Source organism: Lemur catta, chromosome 9 (genome assembly GCF_020740605.2).
Source record: "Lemur catta isolate mLemCat1 chromosome 9, mLemCat1.pri, whole genome shotgun sequence".
Classification (NCBI taxonomy): domain Eukaryota; kingdom Metazoa; phylum Chordata; class Mammalia; order Primates; family Lemuridae; genus Lemur; species Lemur catta.
This window is the reverse complement of record NC_059136.1, coordinates 65,529,955-65,550,917: the sequence shown is the minus strand read 5'-3', so window position 1 is coordinate 65,550,917 and position 20,963 is coordinate 65,529,955. Positions and strand designations below refer to the sequence as shown.

Here is a 20,963-nt window from a genome sequence, read left to right as displayed (position 1 = left end):
TTAGTGTTGTATAAAGTAATAGTGCCATCTTGTGTTTTAAGATTTTATGCCTCTGTGATCCACAGTTGTACATATGCAGTAATATAAATTGGTTCATATTACTTCTGTTATGGTTTCAGCTGGGAGGAAAAATCTTAAAATAGGCTTATGTTTTATTAGGAAGATAATACTGCTTTTGATTCAGGTAACTTGGAAATCACTTCAGGTTCATCCAGCATGGCACATAACAAGCAGTTAGTACAAGTGTATGGCAGTAAGTTTAATTGAAATTTGCCTTCCCATTCATTTCTTTTGCCCTAAGGAGTTAGAGCTTAATAGTATGAAAGTCTTTACTTTTTCCTACTTTTGGTCTATGAAATCCTTTACTGTAATTTACTATTAACATCAAGATTTGTAGAATTTAGTTTAACTGTTTTTATTCTTTTAAATTGAAAAGCAGTTTCCTCCCTGAGTGTACAAATAAAACAAACAGTAGAGAATTAGAAAGATGCAGAAAAGCACACACACACCAAAATACAAGTTATTTTGGAATTTCGTCATCTAGAAAAAAGCACTAGAAATATTTTTTGTATATCCTTCCAGTTTTTTTTAACACTGTGTAAGCATAGGCTTAATATATACTAGCTGTATAACTTTCTTTTTTGCCCCAGCCTCATCTCTTGACCTTTTTCTCTGGTACTGTAGCTCTGTGAACTGTTTCTGGCTGTGAAACATATAGTGCTTTCTGGCTTGTGATCCTTACTAGTCCAGCTATCAGGATTTTTTTTCTCTTCCTTCCCTAACCTTCCCATCCCACCTCTTATCTATTCTTCATGTCACAAATCTCCCATTGACCTCACCTCACCCCATCCTTGCATATGCTGCCATGCATGAGATGGAGGATCTCTTAAGACATTTGAGTAATGAAGACACATTGCAGAATGTAATGCAGTATACCACTTTTGTTAAAAAAATTTCTATATGTTTTCTGTGAGTATACCATATTAATTAAAATGCACAGAAAAATAATCTAGAAGGACACATACCAAACCTCTGCACCAAGCACTGGGATGGCAGTGTTTTTTAGGGGGAGCTTTAGTCTATCTGTAATATTTTAATTTTTTTTAAAGAAGAATGTTTTTATCTATTTATTAAATATGTGTATGTATATATACATACTATTTTTTTTAAAAAGCTAGATAAAAAACTGCTTGTACCCTACTAAACACTTCCGGCAGATTAGCACCTCATTGGTGGAGTGGTAAGTTAAGAAGCTTGGATTAGCATGGGCTTAAATACAATAATAATGTGCTTTAAGGTTTAGGAGAACTCAGTCTTAAGACAGTATTTTAAAATCAGTAAGTAAAGTTTTTAGAAACTTGGCATATAGTTTTATAAATGTTGAGATGATCAACGTGGTGGTGCTTTTGGGAGAAGGAAGAATAATGGCAAAAAGTTTTGAGACTCTTATATCCTTATCCCCTTAATAAATGAGAATTAGCCTAATTATTACTAATTAATTCTCATATGTTCTCTTCTTTTTAGGAAAAAAAAGCTGCACTGGAAAAGGAGCGAGAAGAAAGGATAGCTGAAGCTGAAATTGAGAACTTATCTGGAGCCAGACATGTAGAAAGTGAAAAACTTGCTCAAATATTGGCAGCTAGACAGTTGGAAATTAAACAGATTCCATCTGATGGCCACTGTATGTATAGAGCCATTGAAGATCAACTGAAAGAACAGGATGGCACTCTTACTGTGGTTGCCTTAAGATCTCAAACTGCTGGATATATGCAAAGCCATGTGGAAGACTTTCTGCCATTTTTAACAAATCCCAATACAGGAGATATGTATACTCCAGGTAATTTATTTTTTTTTACTGTGTTTTGTTGTTGCTATTGGTGGTTGTGGTTTTTAAATAAAGTGCTTCCTGGGACTGAGCATAAAATGAACCCATGCAAACCCTAGTGAGGAAAAAACACCACAAAATTTAGGCAGAATTATTTTCTACAATTTTAATACATCCTGGTGCATTTTTCTTTATTAAGATCTCTTTAGTACTTAACCATTTTGTAGTTAAAATATATTAATCATTTTATATAGGATAAAAATAGGAACAGGATTAATTATTATTATTAAAAAATATGTTAAATTCATATTTAACAAAGTTAAGCGTAGAGGAAGGTAAGCTTTGACTAGGCTCTGGAAGTATATATAGGTCCAGAAGACCATAAGCAGAGAACAATTAGGAAAACTAATTTCTCCTTTTTATCCTATACTTTGGGGAGATTAAATTTTATTCTGAATAAGCTATAATTAGGAAGATCAATATTCAAGTAAAATTTGACTTTCCAAAACTAGAAACAAATGAGTTAATAATCTCTTTTATTCTGTATACTTTTGATAATTAATATTAAAATATTTATGGGGAGGTAAAAAATGCACAACTAGCAAACGAGGAAGAGAGGAAGTAAAAATATATAAGAGTTCCAGGGGAGTAAAGAATGGAATAGAGGAAAGTTAGTACTTGAGAGAAGAAGGCAGGTTTGGAAGTATCCACTGGGAGCAAGTCTTATGGCCAGGATGAGTTGAAGAGGGGAAGGTTAAGGTTGATTTTCCCTTAATGAAGTCTGCCCTCCTTGGAAGGAAGTAGAGCAAAGTCAGCGTACAAACTGCCAACTCCTCTCAAATGCCCCTACAACTAACAGAGCTGGGGAGTTTCAATGATTTAGTAATCATTTTGGAGATAAATTATAGCAGAGGAGCCATTTACGATGTTACCTCTGCATATATCAAGATAAAATGGAAAAATGTGTTTTTGTGTGCCATAGCAAATTCTGGTAACTTAGAAAATAGCAGTGGCCTAAAACAGCAAGGGATATGTTAACATTTCCAATATGACATCTGTGGGAAATTAATTGGCTGCAGAATTAGATACACCTATAGTCATTCTTGAGATCTAGCAACAGTTTGTATGCTGAGTCAGAGAAAAAAAGACAAAAGAGTTAATTATCTTCATTCATTCAACCAATATTTGTTGAAGGCCACTGTGTGCCAGGCACTATTCTAGGCATGTTCTGAACACTGAGGATTTAACAGTAAATGAGACGAAATATGGGACATATCTTTCTTCTAGATATCCATAATTCCCTCCCACCCCCACTATATGGGATGTTTGTTTCCCGTTTCAACATGCCGTATATTAAGGTGTATGCACAAGGTATGCCCCTTGTAAATTCAGTGATTAAATATTTTACTCCTTCCCTTAGGGCTGCTCTGAAAAGCCCTTTCCTTGGCTAGAACTGATATTTATGCAAATATTTAGGTGCTTCCAAAATAACAGGTGGAGGCACTATTTGAAAGCACTATTTGCTTCCTCTGGGGAAGGAATTTCAACTCATTTGTACTTTTTCCCTGATTGTCTTCAAACATCTCTCATAGGGTCTTACAGTGAAACTAATTGGATAGGGGCTACAACATTTTTTAGTCTTTCATGCTATTCTTTTGGATGCAGGTTTGGGCTTCAAAACACGTCAAGATAGTTCAAATGGTGGTAATTTGGGGGGGGTCATTGCTTCAGGTAATGAGAGGAAAGTAGGCTTGTTACATAGATAAAGTCCTTGGGCCTAAGGCTGAGGGAGAGAAGCAGAAATGGATTGCTTTGCTCTTGGATGGAAAGATGGTGGTAAGTTGGGGTGAATTAAGTTTGAATCTGGGAAGTAGGTTAAATTCTGGAAGGTACTGGTAGAGAAGGAGGATGTTCATAACTTGGGCATTTTCATCAAGAATTTTGGAAACTATAAAAGGGATCTTTTAACATTATTTATGAAAATTATTAAGTACCATATTCTGATCTATTCTCTACAGAAGAGTTTGGAAAGTACTGTGATGATATTGTAAACACAGCTGCGTGGGGAGGTCAGCTTGAGGTAAGTTTGTAATTATTCACAGTGATTGTGGGTTGTTAAATAATTTCTAAATTCTTTCTGTAGTTTGCAAACATTTTTCAGCTGATCTCAATTTCTCATTGAAGATTCCTTTTCGTTATATATTTGCTATATCTCTATTGACAAAGAAATAGGGAGTTAACATTGTTAGGCCTTTGATTAAAGTTATGTACTGAAGGAAGCAAAGCACTATTTCATTTGAAATAGCTAGCTTAGAGCTAGATCTGTGTGTTGAAGAAGGTGGTGTTAGATTTGTGTAAGTCTTTTCATTTGTGATGCTGCCACTGGCAATATATTTGGTTTTCTGGACTTACGAAAGTGAAAATTTTACTGAAAAGTAAAGTAAAATTTGCCCTAATGGCTTAGCAGATAAAAGTCACTAATAGAAAAGTGACATCTTTACATCAGAAATAGAAAAAATGTTTTTATATGAAATTACAGGCCAAATCCCACCACAACACATCTACTAAAATTGTGTTTTGAATTCCTAGTTGATAATGACGTGACTTACTTGAAAGCAGCAGTTGATACATTAAAATTCATATGTAAGAAAACATTATGTTCAATTACTTGTAGAGAGTTATCAAGAGTTTCTTTTAGCTCTAAATTTTTAATCTTACTGTTAACTTAGTTTCATTAAAACAAAATAAACAAAACACTTAAGTGAATGAAGTGGTAATGAAGTAGCCGGGGAATTAGAAAGAGAGAGGATAAAAAGGCAAATCCTAGGTTGGGGTCCTGTCATTTCCTTCCACTTCTGTGCTTTGGGAGAGTCAACCAACCTCCCAAGCTTGAGTTTCTTCATTATTGAATAGGGATAATATTAATAAAACCCCTGTGTCGAGCATTTGTGAACATTAAATAAGGCAGGGAGTACATGCATAAGTGTTTTTAAGGTGAAGTGCTAGGTGGATGAATCCAGCAGTACTATTATTAATAGTACTGTATAATGATGATTATATGACTGAACATCTTGAATAGTCTGTGGCTTTAAATTATTCACTTCAAGAACTGTGTTGCTTAAAGATGTGACATCAGTGTTTCTCCAAAAATTTTTTTAGCCGTGCTGTATTTGTACCTCTCCACCAGAGGGAACTGTATCCATTAGTTTTCTATGTCTCTCCTGGGTCTCTGAAACTCAGGAAATTTTCATACTAGCTCTCTGACTATATTAGGAATAATTAAAGATGCTTGAACTTTCTTATAAGGATCACAAATTCATATAAGTGTTAGAAACCTAATCATCTCTATTTTAGAAAAGCCTTTTAAAACATCCTTTGAAGGACATTTACTCATAAATTGTCTGTGAATTTATTTGAAATAAGTTACTGTTTTTACAATGGGGTAAATTTTAATTATTATAAGAAAAATGTGCTTCATAGGAACATTTTACTTTAGAGTATGGGATTAAGTTTGCCACCATGCAACATAGAACGCTTGCCATATTTCTAAAGTAATTTCTTACATTCTTTAATAAACCCAATCTACCCATCATCCACTTCATTAAGTTTGGCACTGATATTTTTACAAAGCTGTTGAGAAACCTCCGCATTTGATTTAATAAGTATAATTTGAGCATCCCTCATCCAAAAATTTGAAATCTAAAAACTGTCTAAAATCCAAAACTTTTTGAGTCCCAATATTGTGCCACAAGTGAAAAATTCCACACCTGACCTCATGAGACAGTTTGTAGAAAAACGCAGTCAAAACTTTGTTTCTTGTACAAAATTATTAAAAATATTATATCAAATTACTTTCAGGCTATGTGTATAAGGTGTATTTGAAACATAAATGAATTTCGTGTTTAGACTTGGGTCCCATCCCTAAGATTTCTCATTATGTAGTATACAGAAATATTTCAAAATCTGAAAACATCCAAAATCCGAAACACTTCTGGTCCCAAGCATTTTGGATAAATGATAACACAACCTGTATTATATTTTTTTTTTTATTCAGCAAGTTACTTATTAAGTGCCCACTATGTGCCAGGCTCTCAGTGTAGCTGATCAGGGCACATCCCTGCTCTGACTGTTGCCTTGTTCGTGTGTACTTCAGTAGTTTATAAGTTGAGTGTGATTTACATTTTTGTTTTCTTTACTAATACGTTTTTTTTCCTATAGCTAAGAGCTCTGTCTCACATCTTACAAACACCAATAGAGATAATACAGGCAGATTCTCCTCCTATTGTAGTTGGTGAAGAATATCCAAAAAAACCATTAATACTTGTGTAAGTACCTAGAAATTTTTACTGTTTTATTTTTCATGATTAGAACAAAAAGGAATATAAAAGATTTTAGCTTGTATATGTTGATTAATCAAAATAACTATCTTCAGCTGAGTTAATTCTTCTTTTATGTTAAAGGCAGTTATAGAACTGGATAGCATTATCAAAATATGTGATTTATATAATTTTGTAAGCCCCAGTGATTTATTAGTGTGTATGAGTTAAGAATAAAGTCATTTCTAAAGGTTACAAAGTTTTAGGACTGGTTTGTGTATTGTCCTGGTTTGACATTTAATCATGCTGAAAGTTTCAACAAATGTTAAAGCTGAGGTATATTCATGTTGCCTATTTATTCCTTAGAGATTTTTTCATCGCATCGTGAAAATATTTTACATGATTGAGAAATCTCTTCTGAAACACAGCATAGAGAGTTTGCTATTGGCTCTAGTCTTTATTAACTAAACCACTAAGGTAGTCCGTCATTAATGGCTACGATTTAGGTGACAATTTAAGGTTAGTCGGCACTTAGCATCTCAGCCTTTCCACTTTGCCTCCAGTGATTGAACCTGATCTTGCTGACTGCTGATACTTTGCAGATAGTGTTGAGCTCTTAATTAATACATCCATATAGTCTATTGAATGATACCCCTGTGACCTGACTCATTCAGAGTGTTTGGTTTATATACATACTAAGCATTTACATACAATAAATTACTTTCCTCAAAACTACTCATATCTTTTTTCATTTCAGATATATGAGACATGCATATGGCTTAGGAGAACATTATAATTCTGTTACACGGTTGGTAAGCACAGCTACTGAAAATTGCAGCTAGTTTACAAAATGTTACCCAATTATGTTTTAGCTTACAGTGTGCCCATCTAAGTATTCCTACCAAGTGCTGAATTGTTCTGAATGCTACTGAAAAACACAACTACCTTAAATCAGTTTTATGACAAAGCTACTTACTAATAGGCTTTTTAGAAATATATCAAAGATGAACTTTAACCAGTGTCCTGTTAGTGGAATTTTAAAAACTTGTAAGCCCATTGTGGAAAACATGATTCATAGACCAAGATGGTACCCTATTCGCTGATACTTTTATTTATGTTGGATCTTGGATATTCTGTTTTGTGTTGGAATATTTAAATGTTTTTAATTTTTCCCCCTTGTTATTAAAAGATTTATGGAATAACCATTTCGATGTAATTATTCTTGAAGAAGTGAAATGATTCAGTCTTTTTGTCATTGTAATAATGTATTGTGTTAAATTTAATTAATGTTTATAAAATGAACTTGATTGTAGTAACCTTGGTATTGATGGGATTAATGCAGTGAAGCTTTTTATATAGCACTCATCAAAGTGCAGCCAAGAAACTTGCTTTAATAATTAAGAATTTTTAAATGTTTATTCAGATGGGAATCAGTTGTTAAGTTTAAAGAAATGAGATAAATTCAGAGGTAAATAGGTGTTCTCTGTCATATTTAAAACTCTAAAGAATTAGGGATTAGTCCTTTATTTGGGTGTAAAAAGGGCCTAATAGATTACTGTCTTTCTAAGTTATTTGTTATTCTTTGGTGTTCCTTACACTTCATATTGGAGTTAGTATCATCATCTCTTGATTTCTTTCATAACTCCACTTTTTATATTTTCTCCTGTGTTCTTTCCATCACAACTCAGCTGCTTTGCTTTCCTTACTGCCTTTTTCACTAAGAAACGTTTTGTGGCCTCTTTTATTCTTCAGCTTGTACAAGTTGAGGGAGTGGCAGTGTAAAATGTCCAAGGCCACATTTACTTAAAATTTTTCTTCTTTTATGATTCATCTTGTAAGACATTTTCAGACATCTTCATTCTCCAGGATTGTTTTTATTTTATTTTATTTTTTTTTGCTTCATTATCTAACATTAGAAGAAAACCTTTGTTACTTCTTATTTTATTAGCCTGATTAATGTCACTTTTCCTTCAGTTCAAATATTTGAGAATTTTTATGTTGCATGTATGGATAAAGTTGAAAGCCACCGTTTGGGACCTAAGACATACTTAGTAAAATCAGTACACAGTATTTTTCTGTGTGAATGATTTATTCAGCTCAGACTTCAGGTTACTCATAACAGTATTCTTTCTAAAAAGATTGTACCTATATATACAGATGTGTCTGATAATTTGTTATGTAAGGAAGTATTATGAAAATGAGACTTTTTTGGTTTGATCTATTATTCCCAAATTAGTTGTATAACTAGTAAGATTTAGCATCAAGTTTATAACATTTGAATTTTTGCTCCATGAATACAACTAATTTTTATAAGTAAATATTTATAATATTAAAAATGGAGTGTCAGTCTGACATGCCCAGCAGGTGACAGTGTGGGGCACTGGTAGGGACTGTGGCCAATGAGAGCAGGAAGAATTTTCTACTTCCTGAAGACATTCCACTCATGAGATTAAAAACCATTCTGCCTGCCAAACAAAATATATTTGGAAGTCTGCCTGCTTTATAACCCTTGATCTGAATTTTTGGGGGTCTGAAATTTATAAAAGAATGAAATTATAAAATACTAAACGCTTTGGGTTTATTTTGAAGTAATCTGTTACTTTAAAATGTCAGCATTAAAAAGTAATAAAGCAAGATATCCTTGAACCTAGTATTATAAATTCTATTTACATTTAAAGTATTCTAAAATAAAATAACTTATTGGTAGCTTTTTTCCTGACACGAGTTAGAATTTTCTTTATCATATGTTTATTTTTCATTTTTATATTTTTAAATTTTTAAGTGGCCAATATGTTTATGAACAAGTTTTGTATGGTCAGTTTCTGTTCCTTCATAAAACTTTAGATAAGTATCATTTTAGCCATAATCTAAAAATTTCTTTAAAAAAATGGCAGATGTTAATTTAAAAGCAACATATGCTAATTTAGTTTGCTGTATGATGATGGTCTAATGGAAGTTACATAAGCTTTCTTTTGTCCTAACTCGGAAAAGTATATGTCAGGATTCTGGAATATGTCTTTAGCCTATAATTTTATCCACTTAAATATGTTTATAAATTGTATAAAGCAAAAAAGAATGTGGGTAACTATAGTGAGCAATATAGTTTTGCTCATATTATCTGATGGTTGCCAAAAAAAGAATAAAAAATGAATGAATTAAATCAACATTTCTTTGTCCAAAATCTCATTCTTTAACAATTTGAGAAATAGAAAAAACTCATTTTGCTTTAGAATTTTATCCAGCCTTTATTTTGTCTTCACATATAATCGAGAATAATGCAATCCTAGCTAGATTCTTGCATTGAAGGGATTTGGGTAAACGTATGAGCACAGCCTTATGCCCCAGAGTAGAAGGAGGTAATAAAATAGTTGTCATTTAAGCCATGGCTCTTAAAAATCAGTTGGAAGATCAGAACCTTTTAGAATAATGAAGGTTTTTTTAAAGTAAATTAATTTGAAGAATATTTTAAGACTCACGGGGATTAAAAAAAGAGTAAACATTTATGTGCAAGAATGTGGAACAGTAAGAAAAAAGTTTGTGCAAATTAACAGTTTCACACAATTGTTAACATAGCATCTTCTTGTCATGAACTAGCTGAAGGAGCAGATCAGTTGATTTTCTGAGAATGTATGTAGTGATTACATACTGTTTTTACATTTATTGAACACGTGAATTTTTCTCCCTTTCTCCTATGTTTTCACATACATTGATTCTTCTCTCCTAACTTAAATCATTCTAATATCCATTTTAGAATCTAGGGGGTTTCTAATTCTTTTTTTAATGTAAGTTTTGGGAAGCAGCAGTTCCTCTCCTTTACCCACATTATTCTCTTCTACTCAAGGGCCTTTGAACTACCTCTCAGAGTTGAATGCTTTGCCCAACCTGCTTTACCTAGTTTATTTGTCCTCCTGCTCTCAGCTTAAATATTATCTACCTAGGCAAGCTTCCCTGACTCCTCCCACCTGGGGTAGGTTAGGTCCAGTTAATGCACGTTTCTTTCTAGTACTGCACACTTGTAATTATTCACTTGTATTCAGTTGTTTTTCAATCTATTTTTTCCCTAGTCCGTTAAGTGCTTAGAAACAAGAACTTCTTGTTGACTACTGTTAAGATATCTAGCACATTGCCTGGCCTGTCTATATATTAGGTGCCTAATAACTGTTCATCATGTTAGCATATCAATTGAGAAGATAGGATATGACTGAAGAGTAGCCAGTGTTAGGCTAATAGACCTGGGAATAGAAAGACGGAAATGATTTAGGATTGTGCTTACAAAAGGCCTGCTTCCTCATTTACCTTGCCCCTGGATGAATTCTTCAAGTCTTTTGGTCAGTTGAAGGGTGGAAGGGAACCCAAGAGAGCTTTCTTTTTTCTTAACTTATAATATGTTACAGTTAATTTATCATCATGTACCAATTAGGACAATAAGGATCCTATAAGTGTACAGATCAAAAAAATGTTAAAAACTTTGTTAATGTACAGAACATGAAGAAGTTTATACTTGTCTTATTTCAGTATAATGAGTATGACAAACAAGTATGACTTACTGAAACAAATCACTGCCTTTCTATAAGGTTGCTGAATTTTCAATTCTCTGAATAGAGCTGATTTGTATTCTATCACCTGCTCATTCTTCTCTGTATCACCCTTGTATTGACAGAAGGAAAGACATTTGTTGTTTATAATTTTGACCCATACAGCATCAATGTGGGGATTAATAAGAACCCCCCCAGTGCATGAGTTTGATGAGCAAAAATAATGACCTCACTTTAAAAAGTAAATTGTTATTTTTGAATCAGGCATTTTCGCTCTACTCCCCCACTGAGATTGGAAAGGCTTTATACACCTAGATGAGAGTTGTTCAGCAGTGGCACTGTTTCATTTTGAGTTGATAATGCCTCATTGTGGGGGCTTTTCTATGTAAGTTTAGCAGCATCCTTTACTCACTAAGTGCCCGTAGTACCCACTCAAGAGTTGTGAGAACAAAAGTCTCCATGGAGACAAAATCGCCCCCAGTTGAGAACCGCTTACTAATTCGTAAGTTTTATTGCTAAAGAATCTGGAAAGTTGTAAGGAAAATATTTTAGATCAAAAATTGGGCAAATTAGGCAGCTATTCATCTGCTTTTCATGATTTTGGCAACTGCCTAATACCAGACTTTATATGAATCCCTTTTGACAGGCTCAACAGACCTTAACTTTTTTTTTTCTTTTCTTTTCATACCCTGACTCACTGAAATGTGTTTATTTGACTTTTGAGATCCCTGGGGGTAGCATTCATGTTAAGCCTAGGTTATGCTGTGGTAACAACTCAAAAATCTTGATATCTCATAATAACAATGGAGTGTTTCTTGTATATGCCACATTTTGCAAGATGGCTGGGGGATCTGCTCCACATTTCCACACTCCAGGACCCAAGCTATTCAAGTTGTCACCATCTCAAAACTGTCGGAAGACAGCATTCTGAAGGGTCGCACTTCGGCAAATAAGTTCTGTGGCTTAAATGAAGCACATCTCATTTCCATTCATTGGCTGGAATTAGTCACATGGCCTCACCGAATGCACAGAAGTGCAGTGTCCTGAAGGCAGGGAGCTGGAGTATTTGGCTAACGTTACTAAGCATTTTCACATGCACTGAAAATAGTGGCATTAGGCCATTCTACGAGCTGTAAGGAGGAAGAAACAAGTTACATACAAAGGAAAATCCATCCGAATTACGCCAGATTTCTCAACTGAAACCTTACAAGCAAGAAGAGACTGGGGCCCCATTCTCTCTCTTCTGAAACAAAATAATGTCCAGCCTAGGCTCTTATACCCAGCTAAGCTCAGCTTTATATATGAAGGTGCAATTAAGACATTCTCAGATAAACAAAAACTCAGAGAATTCACCAAGACAAGACCAGCTCTCCAAGAAGTACTCAAAACAGGGCTACACACAGACCAGCAAAAGAAAGACCCACGAATATAAAACTACTCATGAGAAGAAAAAAAACCCAGTTATCACAATGGCTCAAGTGAGAAAACAGAATAATGAAATCCAAGCCAACATGAGGAACAGAAATCAGTCTCACTTATCAATTCTCTCATTAAATGTGAATGGACTGAATTCCCTACTCAAGAGACATAGGCTGGCCCAATGGTCAGACTTGTATTTAAATCTTGACCCTGGCATGCACTAGCCTTTCAGAACTCCAGTTTGCTTGTTATAAAATAGGAATAATAATAATAATATTTTTCTAATAGGAGAACTATAAAGATAAATAGGAAAGTTTAGATAGTATAGCTAGCATTTTAGCATATTCTATATATAGTATTTATGAGAATAATAGTTATTATTTGGTGGGTTTTTTTTTTTTTTTTTTTTGGTCTATATGTCACCTAGAAAGGAGGCAAAAGCATGATAGAGAGGGTATTAATCTTTTCTGGACAAGTGGGACTGTCAAGATGGTTCATAAAACACATCCTTGGGATGCTGGAATGAGGGGAAGTTCCACTGCTGCCCATGGTATTCAGCATGTGGGAATTTTCAGTAGCTTGTAGGACATTTTGAGACCAAGGAAGTATCTGCTCTAAGAAGATAAAAATCCTCATAGTATTTGTTTTACTTCCTATCAAATATCTCAAAGTTTGACATTTATATTCTGTTTAGAATTTTAGAATATAACTGTCAAGATTCTTGATCGACATAGAGGTTGTCAGATTTGGTTTTGATATTCTCTTTTAGTTTCAGGATATTATGGGGGTATAGACATTTCGGTTACATGTTATATTCTTAAGTGAGTTGTTAAACTCTTGATATTGTGGGTGAATTAATGTGACTTAAGATAACACCTTTCCTAAGTTCCACAAAGAATTTTCGAGTGCTTTCAAGAAATATTTTGTGTATGCTGTAATCTATTTACAAAGCTTGTTTTAATTATTGCTGAAAATGACACCATTTGCACATGGAGCTATTTATTTAACCTTGTGGTTTTGAATATATATATATGCACATAAAATTTATTTATTTTTACTCATAACAGTCTGGATTTAGCCTCTGCCACACCACTGAAACTGCTTCTAAAAGCATTGCTAACTTCTCCTTACCTTACTTGAATGAAGTCTCTGCTGCACTTAACACTGTAGAGTACTCCTTCCTTGAAATTCTCTCTTCCCATAACTACTCTTTGCTGCTTCTTCCTCCTTAGGTGCTATTCTGGTCTGAGCCTCTTCCTCTGACCATCCTTCAGGATGTTTTTCCTGACCCTCTTTCTCATACTATATCACAGCTTCCAAACTGGTGGGCTGAATGTGGCCCTGAGATTTATTTTGTTTGGCCTGTGAAGTGATGTATCAAAGAAAAGAAAAGAGTTGGTTGGTAGCATTTAAGAACTGGGAGATTTCACCTAAAAATCCATATTTCCAGCTTCTTAAAAAAATCAGAAGGGCTGTCAACACTGAGCCAGGATTTCCTTACGGCAGCACTCAGCAAGGGCTGAGTGGGGGCTGTTGACTGTAGACAGGGCATGTCCTACTGTTCCTGTTTGTCCACCACCATCTCCACCCGGTCTGCTGACTTAAATTTCTTGTCTCAGTCAAAAATGCCTAGTTCCCAAGCCAAAACCCCGGCATTATCTTAGACCATTTCCTTTTATGTTCCCCCTTTTGGTTTATTCCTTACATAATTAGACTTTGTAGATGTTTAGCTATCTTACTGGTCTTGGTTTAATCTCAGTGTTCTATTTTCTAATCTATTCATTGCTACTTTTTACTTTGATTAGCTACTTCCTTTTGTTTTCTATGGCGTATAATATTTGGTAGAAACTTCCAAAAAATATAAAAATATGTATATGTATTTGTGTGTGTATTTTTGAGTAGAATATTGAGAGGTTTATCCAGCCTCGTGGTAACTAAATGCTGATCTGTAAACTGATCCCATTGGCAAAATAACAAAATTTAGTATAAGATAGTGAGTTTTTCATAAAGCAAATGTATTTAATTTAAAGAAATGTATTTATATGTTATATTTGTTTAGCAGAAGGGTTTAAAATGTCCTTTCTTTTATGAAATTATGGTATTAGTTGAGAGTAAATTTTTAAAAATGACCTTAGTGGACAAAATTAAGAATTGATAACTCTATGTCTTACAAATCTCTTCCTGTTTTAAAGTCTGTGAACGGCTAATATATTTTCAACCTTATAACCAATTTAAGGATTTGTATAACATCTCCAACTAGCCCCTCATTTGAACCCCTCGAGAGTGCACCCAGATATCTGAGTAATAAGTTGAAGTAAATCTGGTGTCAAGAAGAGGATCGTGGCGTGCAGATGGCAGCAGGGACAAAGGTCCTTGGCACAGTGGGCATATGTTAGCACCTATCAGCCCCAGGGGTAGTGCTTGCACACTTGAGATTTGTTGACAAAAAAGTGGAGTTCTTGATTAGAACGTGTATGTGAGGTTGTACAAAAGCAAACATAACTACCTTTTATTGATCACTTACTTTGTGCCAGGCAGTGTGTTAAATAATGTGTGGCTTATTTACACCTCACAGAAAGCAGGGTTTGATATTTCATCCCTGTTTTAAAGGTAATGGAAATGAGAATTGAAGAGGTTAAGAATAAATAACTTGCTCAAGCTACATAGCTAGTAAGTGACCTTAGAAGGCAGGCCTTTGAGAATCCAAAGCCCTTTAAATCAAACCTTCCATTTCCATACTTAAAAAGAAAACTAACCAAGGGAAACCTGATACCCTTCTTTATTACAGGACAGAATTTCTGCAGTAGTTTTCAAGTACATGAAGCATCTACCCATGTTTGAAACTTTTACCCCAAGTGTCAGAGCATGTTTTAATCACAAAATAAGCTTGCCAAAACAAATCAAATAGTGGACTGCTTTCTGCTGTAGTCTGTGTTTACAAATTCCTGTTTTTTATGCATTTTTCAACTTTTCAAAATTTTTAAATTTGTCACAAAGGTCCCTGTGATAGTAAGAATTAGCCAGGTTCTTTGTATTATGGAAGGTTAATAAGTAGAACAAGCCTTCCCTGTGTTAATAAAATTAATGATTGTTTTAATTGGAGGGTCCTTGATGTCCTAGGATGCTATATATTTTAGCATTCTCACAGGACTTTATACTTCCAAAGTAGTTTATAATCATGACTTAGCTATTTCCCACACAATCTCAGTGGAATAGCTTGGTATTTCTTGTTGTTTTACTGATGAGAAGAGAGATAGGTATAGCCAGTTTGACTGACTTTCTAAGTTTACAAAGTAAGTCAATAACTCTGTCTAGATTAACATTCAACTTTAGCTTCCTAGTTCTGTGCTGAATTCACAGGCTGATGCTGTCTCAAAAATCTGGTGATTTTTCAATTTTTCTGCCAAAGGGATTGATTTCTGCTTGCTGGGAAAGCTCTAGATGCTGACTCTCCCCAAAGCTAATCTCTACAGCAGAGAGATCAGCAACCCTTTAATTTTCAGTTGGCCATCCACAGAGAGGGTGTTTAAGATGCAGGTCAAAACTCAAAACTTTAAAAGAGCAAATTCCATCGCTTTTTCTACATCTTTCTTCTTTGGTTTCAAATGTCTTAATAAACCTGGACCTGTGCCACAGCCATACCCTGCCAATTATTACCCTACTCTCATCTCCCCCTTCACATCCTAAATTGTGGTTTGTCACAATCTTCCCCATGTTGTAACCTATCATTTCATCTCTGTCCCTTTTTTCTCTGTTAGGTGGAATAGTACTGAAGCCTCATACTAATAATTGCTGTCCCTGCCTCCAGTCTTACTCCCTTGAACCTTCTTCCTTTATGTTACTCAAGTGAACTGCCAGAAATACAAATCTGAGTACGGCCTTCCTGTATTGTTTAGATTTTTAAAGTGTTCTGTATATCATGATGCTTTGACATCTTAAAAAAACCTTTTTGGCTGGGGAGAGTTCTATTGGAGATAGCAAAGGTTGGGTACAGACAGGAGCATGCCTTATGCAAACTAACAGTCCTGAGCCATACCTCCTCTGTCTGGCCCATACACCTTAGGAGTTTCCCTTCACTGTCCCAAGGCCAGGTACCAGACACCTAGTGACCACCCTATGGCCTGAGGCCCACCAGAATTATTCAAACGAGCCAGTCCTTAACTGTTTGCCCTTCCCTGCTTTGTCTTTCCCGTGGAAATCCCAGTAAGGGCTCTGGCCTAGACTTTACCCTCACTGTCCTCTTCTACCTCCTGACTGACCCTGGTTCTTTCCCACGTGGCCCTGCGTGGCATGCTGAGCCTCTTGTTTCTAGGGATCTGAGTATGAACTTCTTCCTTCATGACAATCATTTCCACGTAAGTGTGTCTTACCAGACCTGATTAAAACAAATTCTGGGTCTCACCTAAACTCTCCAGTGGCTCCCCCTCTCCTTATTGTGGTATTTAAGGGAGGGCTTTGATGAAAGACTGGTCCTATGTACCCCTCTGGTGTCACCTCCTATCACTCCTTCCTTTAGATTTATGCACTAGAATTGTTTATATTCCCCATGGCTCTGTGTTTTTCCTGCCTCTGAACCTTTTCTTCATGATTCTTTTATTTAAATGCTTTTCCCCCTTCACATTTATTTCATCAACTGGTTAATTCTTTTTACTCCATTATGACTGGACTCGACAGCAGGAAATCTTCCTTGAACCAACAGATCAGGCTCTTTGCCACTTTCTGTACTTATTTAAAGTAGCATTTACCTTATTGTATTGCACTGTTGGTTTCATGGGAGAAGCCAACGCTCTAATCTGAGCCAATAATCTATCTTGTTCACTCCAGTGTTCCCAGTGCCTCAGTGCTGTAATGGTGCCTGGCTTGTAATGGGCACTTAGTAAATATTTGATAAATGAATTACCTCATTTCATTTCTAACTTCCTTCTAGACTCTAAGCTCCTTGAGAGCAATGACTATGTCTTACTTGTATACTATACATCTTGGACAATGCCTGGCAAATAGCAGTCACTTGATGTTGTTAACTTCTATGACCCTGAGTTTTCTTTTTTCCTATATTTGTTATGAACTTTATGCCACTGATAGACTTTAAATAAGGTACTCTTTTAGACAACATCTCAGCTAAAATTGTCAATTTAATTTAATTAACATTTATTACATGCCTTCCCTAGACCAAGCATGATGTTAGAGAATGCTATTCAAATGTGGCTTAATATAGCAAGGAAGAAATATGAAAAGAACAAAACTACAAAGTATAAAATGCAAAACAGGAGTTTGTATAAAGTCCTCTTTAAACATAGTTGTTGAGGCAGTTCTGCCTGGACAGGTCATGATTCAAGAAAAACAACAGTAGAGATATTTTTTCAGGTTCCTCAAAGGATTAGAAACAGGGAGGTAGAGAGGTAAAAAAGGTAAATAGGCAAAATGAACAGCTTGAGCAAAGGGGTAAATGTACTCCATGCTGTTGGAATAGCAAGTGGTCTCCTAAGGGTAGAGTACAGGGTTTGTTAAAGGAAATGGCATGTGAAATAGTTGAAGCTAGACTGTGATGAATTTTGAGTCTTAATAATTAGGATTTTAACTTCTAAGCAATGAGGGGCCATGACAAGATTTTATGTTGCAGGAATAGATTTACTGTAGAAAGATGGCTGGTGACAGTGTAATGCAGAGTGTATAACGAGAGCAGAAAATAGTCTAGGTAAGAAGTGATGAGACTTTGGCCTATGACATTAGCAGTGGAAAGAGAAGCAGATAGATGTGAACGGTGCCGATGTGGTACATTTATATTGAATCAACTTAGCTAAGCTCAGCCTCTATCTCAGGATCCCCTTCTCTGTGTAGTTTCAGGTCAGTCCTGGCTAGAAGAGACATTATGCACAAAATTTGGAAGTTGCAAGTGAAAAGGTAGCTTGGAAAATCAATGCAATCCATGAAGGAGCATCAGTTATTAATATCATGCACACTTGCTGATTTGCTGGCTCATGGGATGAATTCACAGCTGAGCCTGCACTTTCTCCCATTCCTGCCAGATCTCCTCAGCTTCTCTGGATCTTGGGCAGGTGCAGCTCCTGGCACAAAAGCAACAGCTGTCAATTCCCAGAAGACTGAGAAGGAAAAAAAAAAAAAAAAAGCAAAAGCTGAACATAGATGGCTTATCCAGCTTTCACAATTACGTAAGGTCAAATTCCTATAATAAATACCATATTCTGTATAATTCCTAATTGTTTTTGTTATATATATATCTTTAATAGAATCTTGACACAGAATTTGCTACTACAACAAAATACCTAAGTCATATAGTAGGAGTTTTGGGACTGGGCCTTGAGTGTTTGTTAAGAAGAGCTTTTAAGTGACTGTTAGCAAGGGCCTAATGTCACTCCAGGAGGCTGTTGGTGATATATATATTTTTTAAATTTCAGAATATTAATGGGGTACAACTGTCTTGGTTACGTGGATTGCTTTTGTACTGCTTGAGTCAAAGTTGTAAGTGTGCCCATCACCTAGATAGTGTGCATTGTACTCATTAGGTATGATTTCACCCATCCCCTCATCCCCTCCAACCTGCTTGATTTCTGCTGTGTTTTACTTCCATCTGTGCACACGAGTGCTGATCGGTTAGTTCCAATTTAATAGTGAGTACATGTGGTATTTGTTTTTCCATTCCTGCAGTACTTCACTTGGAAGAATGTTCTCCAGGTCCATCCAGATTGTTGCAAAAGGTATTAATTCATTTTTTATGGCTGAGTAGTACTTCATTGTATACATATACCATTTTATTAATCCACTCAAGAATTGATGGGCACTTGTGTTGGAGTCAAGGGGAGGAATGGAGAGTGATTATTCAAGACTACAGGCTTTCTTCTGGGATGATGAAAGTGTTCTAAAATTGATTGTGGTGATCATACACAACTTGGTGAATATTCTAAAAACCATTGAATTATATACTTTTTTTAAGAGACAGGGCCTTGCTTTGTTGCCCAGACTGGAGTGCAGTGGCATGATCATAGCTCCCTGTAGCCTCGAACTCCTGGGCTCAAGTGATCCTCCTACCTCAGCCTCCTAAGTAGCTGGGACTACACGTATACACTACCACACCCAGCTAATTTTTTTGTAGAGACAAGGTTTCGCTGTATTGCCCAGGATGGTTTTGAACTCCTGGCCTCAAATGATCCTCCTGCCTTGACCTCCTAAAGTGCTGAGATAACAGGTGTGAGTCACTGTGCCCAACCAAATCGTATAACAGTGCATTGCATGGTATGTGAATTATAGTTTAATGAAGCTGTAGCCAAAAAAAAAGGAAGAAAAAAAAATGAAGAGAGGTCTTTGGAACCTTGAACTTCTATGGACAGAAAGCAGTTTGAGAAAACTACTTTGCAAACATAGGTTACCTTCTCTGGAAAAGGAAAGAAATTCAGAGAGTGAAATCAAGAGCCCAAAGAAGGGAACCAAGAGCTAACCCCAGGCAGTAGGATTGACCCCTAATCAAGGAACTGACACATGTGCCTAGTTAGATTTCAGAATTGCTGTGAACCAGTGGCTGCTTTGTCTCTCTGATTTTTCCTCTTTTTTTTTGAATGGGACTATCTATTGCCTGCCCTGTGTTTCACCCATTATTGTATTCTAAGTATATGGGGACAGATAACTTGTGTCTTTAGTTCATAGGTCGTGAAGTCAATGAACTGTACTCAAACTGAACTGAAGGAACTGTCCTTGAGGAGCCATACCCAATACCCACCTTTGGACCTAATTTAGATGACAAGATCTTCGTACCTGATGCTTAAATGGATGAAACTTTGGGGGAAGAGGGTTCTTGGGAAAGAGTGTCTCTATTTTGCGTATGACAGTAGTGTAAATAGCTCATGACCACGGGGTGGGCTGTGATAGATTTTAGAACATGTCCACAAATTTTTGGTCACGTGCCATCAGGAGGCAGAGTCTAATTTGTCATCTTTTGAATATGGGCTGGCCTCAGTGACTTGCTTCTAATGAAAGGAATGTGGCAGAAGTGATGCTGCATGACTTCTAAAGCAAGGTCATGAAAGTGATACAGCTTCCATTCTACTTTCTCTTGGGTTGCTCACCCTTAGAACCAAGCCACACTGAAGAGGCTACATGTAATGGCTGACCACCCTGAGATCCTAGCCAACAACCAGCATCTACCACCAGATGTGGGTAAATGAGCCTTTAGATGAATTATGCTCTAGCGCTTGACCTGCCACAGCTGTCACCAAGAGAAGCATAGGCAAGCTCTGCCCAAATCAAGATTTGTAAATAAATCTTGTTTTAAGCAATTAAGTTGTATGGTGATTTGTTTCCCAGTGATAGCTAATTGGAACAGGTGGTATTAGCAGGATTGATTGCATATTGGAAGGAAGGGAGAAGAAGGAATCAAGAATGTTTACCATTTTTGTTTGAACCTAGAATGTTGTCTAAGTTCAGCAAATTAACAGAAAGCAGTGTTAGATTGTAGTGGCCTGTTAATAAATTGCCAGTGTTTGGACAGTGTCAGCTGTGTGCTAGCCACACAATAATTACTTTAGAGATTATAATTATGAGATTTAAAAAAAGCCTTATCATCAGTTTGTTTAGATATTAATAGCTTTATTATTCTTAGGAAAATAAAATAATATCAGAGTAAAGCAGGTGAAAGATAGGTTTGGAAAAGATAAGTCAAAGAGCAGTGATTAAGAAGCTAAAAAATTATTTTATCATTTTAGCAACTGAATGTCACTGTTAATCAGCACTTCTTGTTTTACAGTTGTGATGATAGAGATGTTCATTATAATACCTTTATAAATTTAATGATTTTTTTTTTTTTTTTTATAACTTTGGCACCTGCTTTACCGTCTTACTGGAAAAGGTCTTGTCTCT

At 35.7% G+C, this 20,963-nt stretch overlaps 1 protein-coding gene across 9 annotated transcripts in view; it reads left to right on the top strand.

Moving 5' to 3' along the window:
• LOC123645194 (deubiquitinase OTUD6B) overlaps nucleotides 1-20,963 on the top strand; it is a 119,902-nt gene that overhangs the window by 6,560 nt on the left and 92,379 nt on the right. For 7 of the 9 annotated variants that reach the window (XM_045561816.1, XM_045561817.1, XM_045561819.1 and 4 more), the window contains 4 exons: nucleotides 1,525-1,837; nucleotides 3,844-3,905; nucleotides 6,044-6,150; nucleotides 6,899-6,953. In XM_045561816.1, coding sequence (XP_045417772.1) covers nucleotides 1,525-1,837; nucleotides 3,844-3,905; nucleotides 6,044-6,150; nucleotides 6,899-6,953 — 537 coding nt within the window. Of the gene's footprint in view, nucleotides 1-1,524; nucleotides 1,838-3,843; nucleotides 3,906-6,043; nucleotides 6,151-6,898; nucleotides 6,954-20,211; nucleotides 20,265-20,963 lie in introns of those variants that run through there. The other 2 variants (XM_045561824.1, XM_045561825.1) reach the window with 2 other exon arrangements.